Source organism: Pimephales promelas, chromosome 1 (genome assembly GCF_988280905.1).
Source record: "Pimephales promelas chromosome 1, fPimPro1.hap1.1, whole genome shotgun sequence".
NCBI lineage: Eukaryota > Metazoa > Chordata > Actinopteri > Cypriniformes > Leuciscidae > Pimephales > Pimephales promelas.
The window spans coordinates 29,808,702-29,826,764 of record NC_142769.1 but is presented as its reverse complement, the minus strand read 5'-3'; the positions used below and the strand labels follow the sequence as shown (position 1 = coordinate 29,826,764).

The window sequence follows — 18,063 nt, the reverse complement described above, 5'->3', positions numbered from 1 at the left end:
TATCCAATACATCGTGAATAAAAGGCATTTATCTTAAAACAAGGTTAGTGCCCCATGAACTTTTGGCGTTTCTATGAGCATAATTGCAGAAGTCTACCATGTATGGTTACGTTTTTATGGCTTATGTCTCAAATGTCAGTGGAGAAATTATATTGAATTTTTACTTCCGGCACCGGCTGTGGGCGGGACTGTAATGCTCTATTGAGAGTGAGGAGTCATGTGCCGATTTGGGTTGATTTGGGCTGGGTCTGAGCAAGGGGATAATCCATCAGCCGGAAGTTGAAGCCTCACGTGAGCCGCCATTGTAGTAGAACTTCACCTGCTGTTAGCATCCCATTGACTCCCATTCATTTTGGCGTCACTTTGACAGCGAATAACTTTACATCTGAGGCGTCCAAATAATTAATTTGTCCATTATTTATTTCTAAAGAAACACAACAATGTATTAAATGCTCCATTACTTTGTATCTTATGTTATGGCCCCGTAGAAGCCGTTTTTGTAATAGGCTAAGGATTGCGTCATAACCACAGGACTTTCTGTCGCACAATAGGGACATTACCGTTTAGACAGGAGGAGAAGCTCGCAGGCAATCTTTTACTGTCTATGAGACAATTGGGGGGACATGGAGGCACAAAGTCAAGGTAGAAGCCCATAAATAAAGTGTCCATAAAAGCAACGAGACAACATATTTCAACAACGTTTTTGAGGAATTAGGTGATTCAGATTTGGCTTGGCACAGCTACAAGAAGATTTTCAACTGTCAGACTGTTGTCACGCTCAGTTTGAGACACGGATTACTTGTAGCGCTTTTCCACTGCATGGTGCGGTACTGTATGGCTCGCTTTAATTGGTACCACCTCTGTTGAGGTTCCAAACGCACCGTTACGATACTAAAATGTGACGTGAACACAGTGCAGATCACTGATTGGTCGGACAGAATCGTCGCTACCAGCGTCATTATATTTGCGAGACATCAAACCCGCTAGATTTAAATAGTAACAGTCAGTCAGCCACTGCTGTTGCACCTGTTTTAAAATTACTTGCTTGAAGAAAAAAAGAAAGAAAGAGAACCGAGTAAGTGAACCGAGCCGTGTTGAGCCGAGGCATATCACGCAGTGGAAAAGCGAAGCGAGTCAAACTGTGCCGAGTCGACCCGCACTGAGCCATACCGAGCTGTACCAGCAGTGGAAAAGCGCCAATAGATAGAACTAGGGACCTAAAGCTTCAGCCTCTGGTTGTGCAGGAACATACTACTGCTTAGTTCACAGAGAAGGAAATGAATTTGAATAAACTTCATAAAAAAAATATATTTTCATTTTTTTTTTTTTACTTTTTTTTTTTACCTTTAAAACATTAATCTCAACATAATTTATGCAATTATAACTTGCTGTGCAAATCCATAGGCTAACAAACTTGGTTTTCATTCACTAAACAAAGCAAGACACTACACACTGTTACTCTGTGCACTATAGCAACCCGGTCTCATCCCAAGACGTCATATGGGGTTAAAAAAGAGTTAATGTGGAAGTGTGAATGGGTACATTTGGTTTGACGTCATGTCATTATGTTCAGTTAGTGTTTTCATGGACTTTTAATTTGTATTCTCTAGTTTGTGTTTCTTTGATTTTCCCCGCTTCCCTTTTGTTCTCATGAATACTGGTATGATTAGTTCTTCTAGTTCAACTAGGCTATGTGTAATTATATTTACCCTTGTTTGTCTGCTATTTAAGTTGCTGTGTTTACACTTCTCATTTGCTTACCTTGGATTATTTGCTACCTTATTAGAACTTTGTGTCGGCATCATCATCTTGTGTCTGTATCTGTGTAATGCCATAACTATGTCAGAACTGTTTCTGCTGTTGGGTTGGACTGGGCAGCACCAACTGGGGTCTAAAATTGTGATAATTCTTAGAGACACAGCTAGCATCAAACACACCACACTCATAAACGTATATATGTACACAGGCGTATGTTGATGACAGCCAGTCTCTTCCTCCCTGCCTTGGAATTAGAAGTCCGTAGGGACACAAAGTTTCTATCCAACGGAAACTGTCTACTAAATGAAAGGTCAGTCAGGCTGGACAGATACAGTTTCTCCTGAGGATGACTAGTATATTTTTGGCATATGTCGTCAATTTTATGCAATTGCTGTACTGCAGTGGTGTCTAAAATAAATTGCTTATAGATGGAGGGAGCAGAATAGTAGCATGTGGACCTGCATGACAACAGAACACTGTAAAAAAAAAATTATTAGTTGTAAAAAATATTATTATAATTTGTTTCACAAGAAAATATTATTTCAGTGTACTTCAGAATGTTTCTTTGTAATTGTTTGTGAAATTCACTAGCAATGTCAGAGTGAATCCTACAACTTTTTTTTGTTCAGTGTACTTGCAGTTTAGACAGAGTGGGTCTATATACAAAATCTATAAATACACTGTAAAAAATATTTTCATGATTTGTTATCACAATTTTCTAATTTTCTGCCAGAGGTCCTGGACATCTTGTTTAGATACATTGCATCATTGATTCAATCTAATATAAAAAGAGAAAAAAATCAAAACCAGACAGCCTGTGCTAGAAATCTTTGGATCTTCCAACAGGACAGTGATCCAAAAACAAACATCAAAACAAAAATGTGTCAATGAGCACAAACCCAAGCATCTGCAATGGCCGTCCCAGTCCCGACCTGATAAATGAACTGAAGAGAAGAAGCGCTAACATGGATGTAGGAATCTGAAGGATCTGGAGAGATTCTGTATGGAGGAATGTCTCTGATCTCTCATCAGATGTTCTCAGAAGTCATCAGGCATTATAGAAGAAGACTCAGAACTGTTATCTTGGCAAAAGGCAGTTGCAAAATTTGTATTTAAAACTTAATTAATAAGAGGATGCAAATAATTGTTCCCAATGTGTTTTGGAGAAACACATTTATTTCATAATGTAATTTTTCCCCACTTTCAATTATTTTAGTTCAATAAAAGGTTAGAGTTTTGCATTTAAAATATATATATATATATATATCAAAACGGTAAGCAATGCAAATTTATTTTTTACAGCCATATTTGATCCTATATACCAAGGGGCAAATAATTCTGACCAGCAGTATGTGTGAGGCTGGGAGGGGTATTATTGGCTTTCAGCAGCATGAAGTTTCATTGGTCTGCACTGAACTGTAATTCTATAAAGAGTTAAAGGGTTTTGCTGAGCCATCACAGAATGTTATCAAAACCCTCTTTCAGCACAGAGGCCACCCGCATTTCCTCATCTGTCCCGTTACCCAGACTTTCTTAAAGGTGAGATGTTTCTGACCTGTTACACATGCTGAACAGTTTTTGGATGCGATTTATGATGACTTTATAATTTTTTACAAAACAAGACATTTTGCTATCTATATATATTTGCATGTATGTGTATATATCCATATTTTAGGACTTTATAAATGTGTTTTGTGAGAATTGAGTAAAAGTTCTAAAAGGGATTTGCAGTGATTCTATTGAGATTCAGTAAACAGTTCTAAAAAATACCATATGGAACCACTGAAGTAAACCTTTATTGGTAAGTGTAGGATGGGATTCAAAGCTAATGATTATGTCCAGTCATTTGTAAAATAAGTTTTTCTTCCTTTCTTGTATTCAGCCAGTATTTTTCAGAATATTTATTTTCATTGATCAGCTCAAGCATCCTCTTGCATGTTTTTGTTTCAAGCAGAACGTTTTGTTTTTTATCAGACATTTGTATCCAAAGTGAGGCATAATCCTCTTGGTGGAACCTGGGGTTAGGTGCCTTTCTCACGGATATGTTAATGGGTCATTAATGAGTGCAGGGTATTTCATTTGTTTAAATGTTTCAAACCATCAAATCTTACTTAAATGGAGGAGTTCTGAAATCTAGAAAAATATCTAGATATAATAAAGATAACATAATACGTGTAACATGGCAGAGCTGAGGGAACACTATGTGCTAACATTTCAATAACCCTGAAATCTGAGGTCTCAGTTAATCCATTACTTTGCTCATCACAGCAGCTACAGTCCAGTTATAGATCATCAGGAAATCTGGACATATTGGTTATAGGAATAGTGAGAAAGAGACATTATATGACATTAAATACTGGATATTGAATACTGTTACTGAAATTAAGAGAGAGCATGAGCGAGAGAAAGAAAGGGAGAACGAGGCTGCCTGTGTATGATGGACTGATGAAAACTTTGGATCATTTTACACACAAGAGATCAGCTTTCTGCTACACTCACATTTATGTTGCATGCAACTAAATGCTAGTACTGGGTGATAGATTGAATAGTCCTGTCAACCCAGATTTATTTTATTTCACATTTTTACGCAAATTATGCTAAAACATAAAACACTTCTTAACATTACTATGGGCAAGTTCAGGATCGAGGTAAACATACAGGCTACATATACCCACAAACAGCTGTTGTAGGCCTATTATGGTCAGTTCATAAGCTTTTTTTGTCGGTTTTTGTTGTAAATAATTTATACATGATTGAATAAAACAGACAAAACAGCCACTCAATCTTCTTTAATGTGATCAGTGGGATGTTCTCTGTGTTATGAATGAGAGTGTAATTGAGTGTGCAGGGGTGTGACTTGTTTATAGCTGTTAAAAGTGATGACTGTTGATAGCAATTACTCAGTGGCTGTAACTTAAGAAGGGGTGTATGTGATGAACGCAGCAGAGAAGAGATTAGAGAGCAAGACTGTTAACTGAGCTTTCGTTTATTTTAGTGCTGCACAATTTAATGCTTTGAGATGAAATGTATATTTGACTTTAAACCAGCCTTTCATGTAGGCATAAATCTAAGTAACATATACTGTCTAGACTAGAGTGTTTTGACCCTCACCAAAGGGTGGGATGTAAAACGTCTGGGTTACTATTGTAACCCTTGTTCCCTGAAGGAGGGAATAGGAGACGTAACGTCGACGTGACGAAATACAGTAATTGGGATCGCCTTGAGAGACCAATCTACTTCGACAGTATTAAAACGAGCCAATGCATATTGGCATGCGATAATCCCATCAGCTGCTCTGCTTGCAGCACAAACATATAACGAGCAGCAAACGTATGGGTCGCATATCGTTTTATGCTGAGGAGCCGAGACGTGTTCAGCCGTACAGCAATGGTCAGCAACCGTGGCAACGGGATGTCTCCCGTTCAGACACATTTTCATTCAATACTTTACTGCTTCATCCAGCATCTGTTTGAACAAGAATAAAGTTCAAAATAAGCCTGCATCAAGTGGTTTAATCAGTTTTATTTTGATAAACATGACGCAATATAACATCGTGACTATATGAAAAGACTATTTACTGTTGTAAAAAACTGATTTGTGAGCTTTAGTGGTACTAAAGGTGTAAGAATAAACAAAAGCACGTGATCGTTGTCATGCGGTGAATCCGGTGAATCGTGGAACAGGCTGTGACGTCAGAGTTTGTGCAGCTGCTCTTGAGCAGACAGTAAAAGAAATGGACACAGCGACCTCATTGATTTTAACGGAGAAGACTGAAGCCTGTCTGATTTCTAAGCGAACGCACAGGCTCAAACTGACAGTTGAAAATCTTCTAGTAGCTGTACCAAGACAAATCTGAATCACCTTGTCATGAGGTTGAAGGATAAACCCAATTGCAGACAGCAAGTAACTCAAAATAGGGATTTATTAATGACAAAAACAGAAAACAAAACCCACGAGGGGGCAAAACAGGACTGGTGGAGAGTACAACTAAGACAAACTAAGACTCTGATTTGACAGGAAACAAATTCACAATTCTCATAAAACAGGTTTCAGACCAAATACTCACAATGTTTGACAATGTTCCGACACAGGACAGAAGACATGAGGGGATTAAACAGGGAGCAAACTGATCAGGAACAGGTGAAAACTATGGTCCAACAAGGGGCCGGGGCTAGCTGACAAGACAACGCAAGCACACAGCCCAAACAAATGGCCATGTGCTTACACATAAAACATGGGTCTGTCATGATCCTGCAGGATCATGACTGACCCATGTTTTATGTGGCATGCCACAAGACTAGAAAAAATCAAGGAGATGATGGCAGAATCATGACACACCTAATTCCTCAAAAACGTTGTTGAAATATGTTGTCCCGTTGCTTTTATGGACGCTTTATTTATGGGCTTCTACCTTGACTTTGTGCCTCCATGTCCCCCCAATTGTCTCATAGACAGTAAAAGATTGCCTGCGAGCTTCTCCTCCTGTCTAAACGGTAATGTCCCTATTGTGCGACAGAAAGTCCTGTTATGACACAATCTTTAGCCTATTTTTACAAAAACGGCTTCTACGGGGACGGAACGTAAGATACAAAGTAATGGAGCATTTTATACATTGTCGTGTTTCTTTCGAAATAAACAATGGACAAATTAAGTCTTTGGACGCCTCAGATGTAAAGTTATTCACTGTCAAAGTGACGCCAAAATGAATGGGAGTCAATGGAATGCTAACAGCAGGTGAAGTTCTGCTGCAATGGCGGCTCCTGCGAGGCTTCAACTTCCAGCTGACGGATTATCCCCTTGCTCTTGAGAAGCTGCGCTGGCTGAGTTCTCCAGCTACTCTCTTGCAGTACTTTGATGGCATACGCCACAGTCATGTGGCTTCGACGCTGCATTAAGTCGGAATTTCTAACCGGCATGCACTGTTTCAACTCAGCCGCCGATCGGTCTACGCAGAGCGGCATGAGGTCAAACACACCTTATAGGCTATGCAACGCACCTACTGCTCGTTATATGCTCGCGCTGCAAGGAGAGCAGCTGATGCTATTATTGCATGCCAATATGCATTGGCTCGTTTTAAATACTCTCGAAGTAGATTGGTCTCTCAAGGCGATCCCAAATATGTTGTAACGTTGATGTTATGTCGAATGTGAGCGACTGAAAGGGAATTGAATGGGGTTGTCATTTGCTCAATGTGTTGAACATTAAACAATGCTTTGAAAATCACTCTTACAATTGCACCCTGTTCTCCATATTTCCTAACAGAAGACCAAAACAAGACTGCCATCATGTCTGAGTAAGTCTGCAAACACATCTTCGACTGGAAATAAATCACTAAATACATACAGTTCTAAACCTAAAGTGTTTAAATATTTTTCTTTTCTCCCCTAAAATCCTAACAGAAAAAAGATGACCTCAAGCCGTCGGCATAATCTCAAGGTAAATTTGGGTCTGTTCAGTTTATATTTACTAAACAGTTGTGTGTTTGGTTGCATGTATCATTTGTTCACTGTTTGTTCTAGAGTTTGATCCTGGCTATAGCCAAGGACTTGCTGGAGGCTGAGAAAAAGCAGATAGAGGAGGACAGAATTCACTATATGGAGGAGAAATGTCCTCGTCTGTCTCTGCCGAGCTCTACACAGGAATTACAGGTATATTTGCACATCTTTTAACTTTGTTTATTATTATGACAGTTTTTTACTCTGTTGTTAAATCTGTTGTTTCCCCAATGTGGTCAGGATCTGTGCAAACAGCTTCATCAGCAGATTGATGTGGTGGACGAGGAGAGATATGACATGTCTTTAAAAGTGGCCAAAAGTGACAAAGAGGTTTTTAATCCACTGATTATTTTCTTTCATTCCTCTATCCGTTTTGATTGTTTGACTATTATCAAGTGACACTGTGCGTTTTTGTAGATTGAGGATCTGAAGATAAAGGTTCAGGACCTGATCGGTAAATTCAAGAAACCTGCTCTGAAGAAAGTGCGAATGTCTGCTGATGCCATGCTTCAGGCCCTGCTGGGCTCCAAACACAAAGTGTCCATGGACCTGAGAGCCAACCTCAAACAGGTCAAGAAAGAGGTCAAGGAGGAGGTGAGAACACACTATGACAGTCAAGAAACTAATACATGTCAAATATCATTTTTTAATCTTGACATTCTTATGTGAATTACTTTAGGATAAGGAGGCAGTGGGAGACTGGCGTAAGAACATCGAGGATAAGGCTGGTATGGGTGGCAGGAAGAAGATGTTTGAATCCGAGGCTTAAACAGGCAGCTATTCCTTTTGGAGTTGACTTCTGATGGACTTTGTTGACGTTGTTGCAATTTTGCTCTCAAATAAGTGCTTTTGCGATATAAACATCCAAGAAGCAGTAATTAAGTTAATCATAGTATTCAGAATGCCATGTACTAAATGAATGATACATGAACTCACCCTAACAAATAAAAATGAGAAAATTAATTCCGTCATCTGATTTAATCATCCCTCACATTACATTCCCTTCATTCTTCTTATCTATTCATTCCTCTTAAAGGTTGCATCACCAGTTTAAAAAGCCCAAAAAAGGCCCAATCATCATCCCATTGACTCACATTCATCACAATCACATTCATCTAATCTTTCCTAACAATCCACTTGCTGCCCACCCCATAAGCAAGCCGTCAAAAAAAAAAAAAAAGCGTCTTATAGGCAGCCTAGGCTTTGAGATCTGCTCACAAAAACAAATGGTTTCACCAACCACTCAAAACCAAATAAATAGTGTTCTGACCACACAGGTTTCCTGAGGAACTCTTATATTAGGAACTGTGTGGAACTGTTCAGGGTGCCTCCAGGAACTGTTTTTTTTTTCATGTTGTCACTATGGTTACCATTAACTTCTATTATAACTGAACCAAATAAAAAATAAGAATTGTTTATTACATATTTTACACCAATTTTAATACATACAGTACACTTCCATGCACTTACGGGGGAAAAGCTAGTAATATAAAAAAGATTAATATCAATGAATAGAATACACAAAAAAACTGTATAATACATAGGCAACATGAATAATAAACCATGTATATACAATAGGCTATGCAAGAAAAGAAAAAGCATGGAAACACGTTCCCATGTGATAAATCAATGTAAAACCAACCTTATTAAAAATGTGCATCTTAACTTAAATTGTTAAAGTCAAAAATGTTGAGTAGCCTAACCAGTAACAGCTCATATTTAGCCAGTGAAATTTTTACTACCCTATTAGAAAAAAATATGTAGTTTCATGTGGTTCTTCTCCCTCGCTCTATTATAGGACGATCAGCTGATTACTATTATCATATTATATATTAAGACCCATGATACTTACCTGACTATGGCTTAAACTTTATCCATGATGTGGTATAATGGACTGTGGTACAGAAACAGTGACAATGTTACAAACTCCTGGCTTACTCTGGCTATTCTCTGCTGTCTCAGACAACGATATGTTTGTCATGTTTTAGCCACCACTTCTTCGAAAGGGAGGGTTGAATTGCAACTCACAACAAAACCGCTAGATGCCGCTTTAAATCACACTGCACCTTTAAGGAAGATTTTTAGAGAATAACTGATTAAAAAAAACACAAGTACAAAGTCAAAAATTCACACAGAAAAGTTCATAATAATAAAGTACTTGCATATGGTGCAGCCGGATAGATGTAAACTAAACTGATGCAATTTAAACTGATGTAAACAGTAGAAAAGAGAGTAGAAAAGACTTGTCATGTCACCCCTCTATGGTGGACAGAATTAAGTATTATGGCCTTCTTTGCTTAGATAATGCAAGTCAATGGGATTTTTTGGGAAAGTAAGTCTGACCAGTTAGAAAAGCAAGTCAGACCAGTCTGGAGTCAATCTCATGATAATAATAATGTTTAAACTCAGAGTGTTATGAACCGCTCCAAGACATGAAGGTTAAGGATCCAAATGCAGTTTATTAAAGTAAATTAAAATTAGAATCAGGGCAAAGGTCATACACTGGCAGGCAATCCAAATAAACACACAAATCCAGAGGGTGAGGCAGGAACGGGAAAACCAGGACACGACGGGCAGAGATCAAGAACCAGTGTAGAGTATCTCCAGACGTTTTTGGGGAATTTGTATACAATTGTATTCAATAATTGATAATTAATATTCATACAGGTTTGGACCAGATCAACTGTACATTTTATTAAATCTCCTGAGAAGGGGTATGTTGCATCTGCATTCATGTGTACCTCGACAATTAACCACAAGGATTATAATTAATTGCATATATCACGTTTTACAGACAGATTAAATTATCTCAATTGTATATCAATACTTAATCAAAATGGATTATAGTTAAACAACATTAATATATCACTTAGGTCTATCATATGTTTACTCCGACGATATCACTGTGAATGAATTTGTGATCTGACGATCTGTTTGTCCAGCAAGCCTCAAGGCAACGTTGTGCGATAAGAGGTACTTTTCAAGGATGTTTTGTACAATACTTTACAATGGCAAATAATGAGTTATAACAAGAAGGAAAGATGCAGGGTTCCTGGATAAACAGGAACACCCAAAGTCACCAAAGTGACACCAACCGAAAGGAACCATAAACTGTTCCCACAAAGTTGGGAGCATGACATTGTCCAAAATGTCTTGGTATGCTGAAGGATTAGGAGTTCCTTTCACTGGACCTAAGGGGCCAAACTCAACCCCTGAAAAACAACCCCACACCATAATCCCCCCTCCACAAAACTTTACACTTGTCACAATGCAGTCAGGCAAGTACCATTCTCCTGGCAATCGCCAAACTCAGACTCGTCCATGAGATCGCCAGACAGAGAAGCATGATTCGTCACTCCAGAGAACACGTCTCCACTGCTGTGGCGCACTGTTATGAATGCACTTCTATGGAAGACTATTTAATCCATTAATGTTTTGACATTATTCTCGAAATGTTTCGACTTTTTCTCGAAACGTTTCGACTTTAATCTTGAAATTTTTCAACTTTAATCTCGAAACATTTCGACTTTAATCGCAAAATGCTAGATTTTTTAAAAAAAATAATATAGCCTACTGAAGAGGGGGAGAAAAAAATCTAAAAATTCGATTTTTAAAAAATATGAATGATTTGACCTACCAACTCGATTTTTTAAATCAAATCGATTTTTTTTTCTTCTTTCTGTTTTAATCTGTTTGTTCTGTGATGTTGACCTGATAATAAAGCTGGCTTCTGACTATTTTACAAATTTTTACTTGAACCGTGAAACTTTGCAGAAACTTACATAAATCTATTAATAGTAATGGCCACTATTAGGCCACTTAAACAATAAAATCGTTTCCAACATACCAACATGCCAAGTGTTGAATAAAAGTTTAGGTATAATGACAATTACAGAACACTTGTGAGGTTTATATGCAGAATGTGCTGAGCGATATTCCTGTGCAATACAATTAGAGTTGCCACCTGTTGAACTCTGTTGCTAGCACAACAGGTGAGAAATCCAAAGATTTCAGTGACAAAATTGATAGCAAGGAATCAATCTCATTCTTAATTTCTCTCATTTACACACAATAAAGGCCTAAGTGAAAGTGTTTTATTTCTGCTTGTTGCAGGGTGGGACATGTAAAGCTGTGTGTTTGTACTAGAGCAGGTTATAATCATACATACATTGTTGGGACCAGAAATGTCCCCAAAGGACAGATAAAACGGAAATCACCTTGTGGAGACCATTACATACAAAATGATTTTTGATTAAAAATAATAAGAAGGTAAATTATGTAAGAGGGTAGAAAGCATCATTAGCTCAATGTAAAAACAATAGAACTCAATAGAACATCCACATGATATAATTATAGAAAACAATTGTGTGTGTGTGTGTGTGTGTGTGTGTGTGTGGGGGGGGGGTGTTTATTGGGGGGGAAGGGAGGACAGAGTCCCATTGGCTTAAGGAAAGATTTGTTTCCTTAAAGAGAATGGAGAAGCTGTATGGAAAGCCTATATAAACTCAACTAGCTGACACTCTTTTCCTCTAATTTCATTTGAAGGTTCTGCTGCACACTGTAAGGTGAGTCTATTATTCTGTCAATTTCTATGGTTTGCGCTCTAATATTTGAGCATGCCAAAGACCTTCAAAACATCTCACTCGTGCTGAGCTGACACACAGCCAAGAAATCAGATCAATAAGCTCAAAAATATGCCTAAAATCATATTGTGCTGTTTTTGTTTCATGTAGAGTTTATGAATTTGATGTGTTCTTTATCAGTTTTTGTCAGTTTTAAATTTTAAATGCCTTGTTTTTTCAAATGCTCAAAAATGTTCAGTTTATAAGCTCTGATTTATATCATTAAGCACATGCAGAAAGTTGTATATTTCCTGTCTTAGTTTATCAGCATTATTTATACATTTAAAGCATGCACTTTTAAAAAATAAAGGTCTTTATTACCATAACATTCATGGAACCTTTCCATTACACAAAAAACACTGTTCACTGTTCATTGCACTTTTGTGAGACCATGAAAGTGTTGGTCATAGACCAAGACTTTCTATGAAGCCATGAATTACAATGAATTAAAGCTCCATTCACACTTAATTGAGTATCATAACATTAAGACCTATTCTGCATTACAAGAACAGTTATAGTTACATTTATATTATTTTTTATAATTACTTGTGTCATGTATTTGGTTTTTCAATGTGCATGCTCATAATCCATTATACACTGATTTATAAATATTAATTAGCCAGTTATATGGTTCCATGAATGTATATAAATGAAGATGTAACCTGCATTGCTATAATGTTATTATATTATAGTTACAATGACTTTTAGTAATTTATTTCTGTCAAATAAGTTAATATTATTATTAATAGCTGTGTTGTGTTCTTATACTTATTGTGAGTGATAATACAGTTTTAAACACATCATTGATGACTTTAAGTAAAGTGAAAACATAGGAAGCAATTTTATTAAAGCAAATGTTAAGAAATCATGAAGATGTGCTAATTAAACATTTAAGTTTATTTGGATTTGTAAAATAAGGGGGGGGGGGGGGTGATATATCAAATTGCTTAAAGCAATGCATATGGCTGAGGAGAAATAGATGTTAAATTATCAAAATGACCATTCATGACCTCTAATAAAAGACATAAAATAAATAATTGATAACTACATGTAATTGGAACAGCAAAACAAGTGTATCTGGAACTATTTTATATTTGATCATTTATAAATCATTTATATACAGAAGTGTATATTATGAGCATGCACATTGAAAAAGCAAATGCATGACTTATGTAATTACATTGTAAAAAAAATATTTTCAAGATTTGTTATCACAACATTTTTTCTTTTGTCAAATCAACTTAAATAATTTATTTACTTGAGATAACTTATTATTTTGAGTTTCTGGTGATTAAATCAATCTCCTTCATTGTATTAACTCAATTTTTCCAGTTCAATCAACTTAAAATTTTAAGGCAACCAGGTTACTTCATTTTTTAAATTAAACCAACGATATTTTTTTTACAGTGGACAAATAATATAAATGTAAGACACCTAAACTAAACTATAAAACTGCTAGGTCTTAATGAGACTTTATAAATATATTTATTTAATAGTAATACTTACTTATAAATATGGCTTTAATTCATTATACGCGTGGGAAAGTGTTACCAAAAATTCTTTTAATAACTAAAAGGTTTTGCAGAACTAAAAATGGTTCTTGGTTCTTCTTAAACCCCTTTTGGAACCTTCATTTTAAGATTGTATCACCACAGTTGACATATTACCTTCAAACACATGATGAAATTAGTATGGAGCTACTCATTTTAGAAAACGGTCCCAATTCAGTCCATGTCCAATCCAATATCTTTTTTTGGCAGGAAAGGTATAGAACTAAAATAGTTCTTCAGACTAGCTGAGTATTTTTACAGTTGTGCAGGGTTTCAGCTGTTAGGGGTTGAAGCTGTGGAGATTCTTCAAGAGGCAGCAATTTGTCTGTCAGCTGTCTCGTCTTCTGAATTGGGTGCAGACCCCCTACTTCCAACAAAGGAACACTAAAACAATAAGAGCACAAGACAACTGCTTCTCAAATTCAAACCCTTAAACATCAAACACTTCTTTGGGTTTTGACACACACCCATGTACATCATCCGTCTCTCACATTATCCCAAGCCAAATTTAGACCTGCTGCAGGGCCAGTGACTGAATATAAATTGTTTCCATTAGATTGAAGGCTGCAACACCACCTCCTGCAACCAACAGGCATCTTCACTTTCAAAGGCAGCGCCACAAAGAGACCGGCAAGATGTCCGAGTATGTATTGAGTTACGACATCATGATCTAACTCATCGTCCTCGATCACTGAACTCATAAAATACATTTAGTGCCAAGCTCCAATCAGCTCTTTTTTGTATTTACTATACAGACTTGTATACATGCCTAAATAATATTATATTACTGTATCATCAAAAGCACAATGCTTTTACATCACTTGGTTATAATCATTGCATCGCAGTCGCTGAATGATGTACTGTTCTGTGCTCTCTGAAATTGTAAACATTTGTTTCTGATAGGAAAAAGATGACATCCAGCCGTAAGAACCATCTGAAGGTAAGGCCATCTCTTTCTTCATGAGATCTGGGCTTTTTGAACTGTCAGTGAATCTCTTTTAATTACAGTCTATGCCTCTTCTCGTCTTTCTTCTCCAGAGCTTGTTGCTTCAGATCGCTCATGGGCTTTTGGAGGATGAGGCAGCTGAGAAGGAGCAAGAAAAACAGCGATACATGGAAGAGAACTGTCCTACTCCTTCACTGCCTGGAAGCATGCAGGATCTACAGGTACAGAGAGAGAGAGACAGAGACAGCGAAAGAACAGAACTTAAGAACAGTTTTATACAGTCTAAATGCCAATTCACACTGCACCAACAGGTGTCGACCAACGTTAACAATGACCAGATTACAGTACGCTACTTCTCAGACTTTACACAATCCAACAAGCGCCAATTGAACAAGCTAACACAATCTCATCCCAATATAACTGACGTCTTGGGACGTCTTTTGACCATACGTCAATATCCGCCTTTTTAGGGTACCCTTAAACGTCGGTTAGATGACGTTATCGGATCCTAACACTACCCTAGACCTAAACCTACCCCTAAACCTACCCCGTCACCTAACTGATGTTAAAGGTAAAGCGTCAGTTGTATGACGGCCCGGAATCGTCAACTAACCGACGTTTAAGGGTACCCTAAAAAGGCGGATGTTGCACCGACCAACGGCGACAGACGCCAACAGGAGTAACACACTGATTTGGCAAAAACTGACAAAGCGTCTATTGAGTTAGACCCTTTCCTGGGACATCATGTATTGTTGATTCTGGAACAACGTTCATGTCCGAAAATGTTATCTTAAGCATTTAATCCCTACACTTAATCTTAACCCCACCCAGAAATGTTCCCTAAAATCAGAGTAAATTGATTGATAAATAACACTCATGTAAAACACCCAACCCTGGTTGTAAAATTTGATTGGTTGATTGGAATGTTCAATATCTTTGTTGATCCTGATAAGTTAATTGTGTACTTGGTGAAATCGGTTCTGCCCATTGGGTTTATGCTAATGCAAGTGCATGTGAATTGACCTGAAAAGCACACCATCTTATTCATTTACAGATATTGATGTGCAAATATGAATAAGCTATGTGTGAAAATTTGTGGCAAAAATTGGCATGTGTCTGTGTGTAAAGGAACTGTGTAGGAAGTTGCACCAGCAGATAGATGCCATTGATGAACAAAGATACGATATGGAGACCAAAGTGGCCAAGTCAAACAAGGAGGTACTTCTTGATTGTTCTGTTCTACTTATAGAAATGTATTTAACTTATGTAACTTCTAAAACTTAAACTTTTTTCCTGATCACTTGAGATTGAGGATCTGAAGATGAAGGTTCAGGACCTGAACGGTAAATTCAAGAAACCTGCTCTGAAGAGAGTGCGAATGTCTGCTGATGCCATGCTTCAGGCCCTGCTGGGCTCCAAACACAAAGTGTCCATGGACCTGAGAGCCAACCTCAAACAGGTCAAGAAAGAGGTCAAGGAGGAGGTGAGAACACACTACTAGCCTTTTAACAGAAACGTGTGCAATAAAATGTGGGCATAATTTACACTTTGTCAATGAATGACAAAGAAGAAGAAAAATCTATATGCTAATAATGATGAAAAAAGTGATTTAAATGAGAAGGCTTGTACTGAAACGTTGTGCTTTTTCTGCTGCTACAGGAAGAGGCGGTGGGAGACTGGCGTAAGAACATTGAGGATAAGACTGGTATGGATGGCAGGAAGAAGATGTTTGAGACTGAGGCCTAAATTTGTTTTTCTAAAATTTCTATTCAATGATCTGTTCGGTTAGGTCAGGGGTACCCAACCCTGCTCGTGTCGATCAACTGTCCTAGTTTATCTCCAACTCTAATCAAACACACCTGAAGTAACCAATCTAGGTCTTCAGGTTCACTTGAAAAATAAGGCACCCCTGGGTTAGGTTGTCTTTATTCTTGAGGTCTTCAGTGTTATGAAAGATAAAAAGCGGTAATGTTCTCTATCGTGTGAAGTGATGTTATAGCTAGTAAGAGTAATATATGAAGCATGGTTTTGATGTATGTGATTGTTGGTGTTGTAGCTGAGGCTTTAAATTGATAATAAATAAATAAATAATCTGACTTTGCCCTTTTGCAATTTCAAAAGATGCTCTATTGGATTGAGAACTGGTGAATGTGAATGCCATTTAGTGAACTCATTGTCATGTTCAAAAATCCACTTTGAGATGATTTGAACTTTGTGACATGGTGTGTTATCCTGCAGGAAGTCGCCATCAGAAGATGTGCACTGTGGTCATAAAGGGATGGTTATGGTCAGCAACAATACTTAGGTAGCTGTGGCATTTAAACTATACCCCATGGGTACTAATGGCATGGGGCTCAAAGTGTGCCAATAAAATTTCATCACCACACCATTTCATTACCACCATCAGTTGATACAAAGCGGGGTGGATCCATGTTTTCATGTTGTTTACAGCAAATTTATGCTCAGTTTTTGCCCTGTTAGTGCATTTTTTATTGCCCAATTTTGGTGAGCCCATGCGAATTGTAGCCTCAGTTTCCTGTTCTTGTCTTTTAGAAGTGGTACCCAGTATGATCTTCTGCTGCTGCAACAGCTTCAATGTTCGAAGTGTTGTGTGTTCAGAGATGCTCTTCTGCTGACCTTGGTTGTTATGAGGTTTACTTTCTATCAGTTTGAATTTTAACTAGTCTGACCTCTGACATCAACAAGGCATTATTTTCCCCATTCTGATGCACAGTTTGGTGGTGGTTAATGAGATTCCTCCTTCCATGTAAAGCGCTTTCAGTACCCAGAAAAAGTGCTATATAAATGTAATGAATTATAATTATTATTAATAATATTCTGTTGAAAGTACATTGTTGAAGATTACACTTGTAAATGTAATTTTAATGTCCAATGGTTAAGGGGTGAGTAGAATAATGTAATCTCATTATACCCAGGCCTATTTGCTTTCATAGAGCAAGCCTTTCACTATTTGTTTACAGCTTAAAGGGATACTCCACTTTTTTTTTGGAAATAAGCTCATTTTACAACTCCCCCAGAGTTAAACAGTCTCAGTCGAGACCAGAAACTGTCTGGTTACTGGTTTCTTCTAAATATCAGAAAATCGGCTGAATGCATTTGAAAACGGTGAAACTCAATTGTTTAACTCTGGCGGAGTTGTAAAATGAGCCTCTTTCCAAATAAAGTGGAGTAGCCTATCCCTTTACATAACTATACACACATACAGTGTGTCCACTGGCGCGAAGCGAGCGTTTTAAATGAATTTCTATGGAAGTTGAACTTCCCACTCGTGCAGTAAATTTTGGGATTGACAGTGGACCAGAGAAAGCGTTGAGAGCGTCAAAAGGTTGGGTTCTCGACTTTATGTAAATATCATGCGAAAAACACGGTCAGCAGTCAATTGCTGTGAGCTTCAGGATGTAAATTGAGAGTTTAAAAATATGAAAATTGTGCCAGAGGTTATCCTGGATTTAGTGCGTAAATCATTTTGTTTAGGGGCTATATCGCCTGTTATGTTACATAGGCTATTTCATTTTGAATGTGTTCATACTGGCTGGGTTATGTTTAGAATCGTGTTAAGCAGATTAGAACATTAGAACAAAATAAATTTATAAGAATTGCCTGGTTAGGGTTTAGAACTGATATGGAGTTCTTCATAAAATGGCAGCTTGGTTATTTTTCGTGGTCATTTC

At 37.5% G+C, this 18,063-nt stretch overlaps 2 protein-coding genes across 2 annotated transcripts; both read left to right on the top strand.

Annotated features, from left to right (window-relative positions):
• Positions 1-6,972: 6,972 nt before the first annotated feature.
• tnni2b.2 (troponin I type 2b (skeletal, fast), tandem duplicate 2) lies at positions 6,973-8,208 on the top strand. The gene is made up of 6 exons (XM_039688609.2): positions 6,973-7,051; positions 7,158-7,194; positions 7,278-7,406; positions 7,494-7,583; positions 7,671-7,847; positions 7,933-8,208. Exons 1-6 carry the CDS (start codon positions 7,044-7,046, stop codon positions 8,020-8,022), a joined length of 531 nt encoding a protein of 176 aa, XP_039544543.1. The 5' UTR covers positions 6,973-7,043; the 3' UTR covers positions 8,023-8,208.
• Positions 8,209-11,708: 3,500 nt separating this feature from the next.
• tnni2b.1 (troponin I type 2b (skeletal, fast), tandem duplicate 1) lies at positions 11,709-16,426 on the top strand. The gene is made up of 7 exons (XM_039688575.2): positions 11,709-11,818; positions 13,982-14,068; positions 14,329-14,365; positions 14,464-14,592; positions 15,500-15,589; positions 15,678-15,854; positions 16,031-16,426. The coding sequence occupies exons 2-7, from the start codon at positions 14,061-14,063 to the stop codon at positions 16,115-16,117; spliced, it is 528 nt and encodes a 175-aa protein (XP_039544509.2). The 5' UTR covers positions 11,709-11,818; positions 13,982-14,060; the 3' UTR covers positions 16,118-16,426.
• Positions 16,427-18,063: the final 1,637 nt, after the last annotated feature.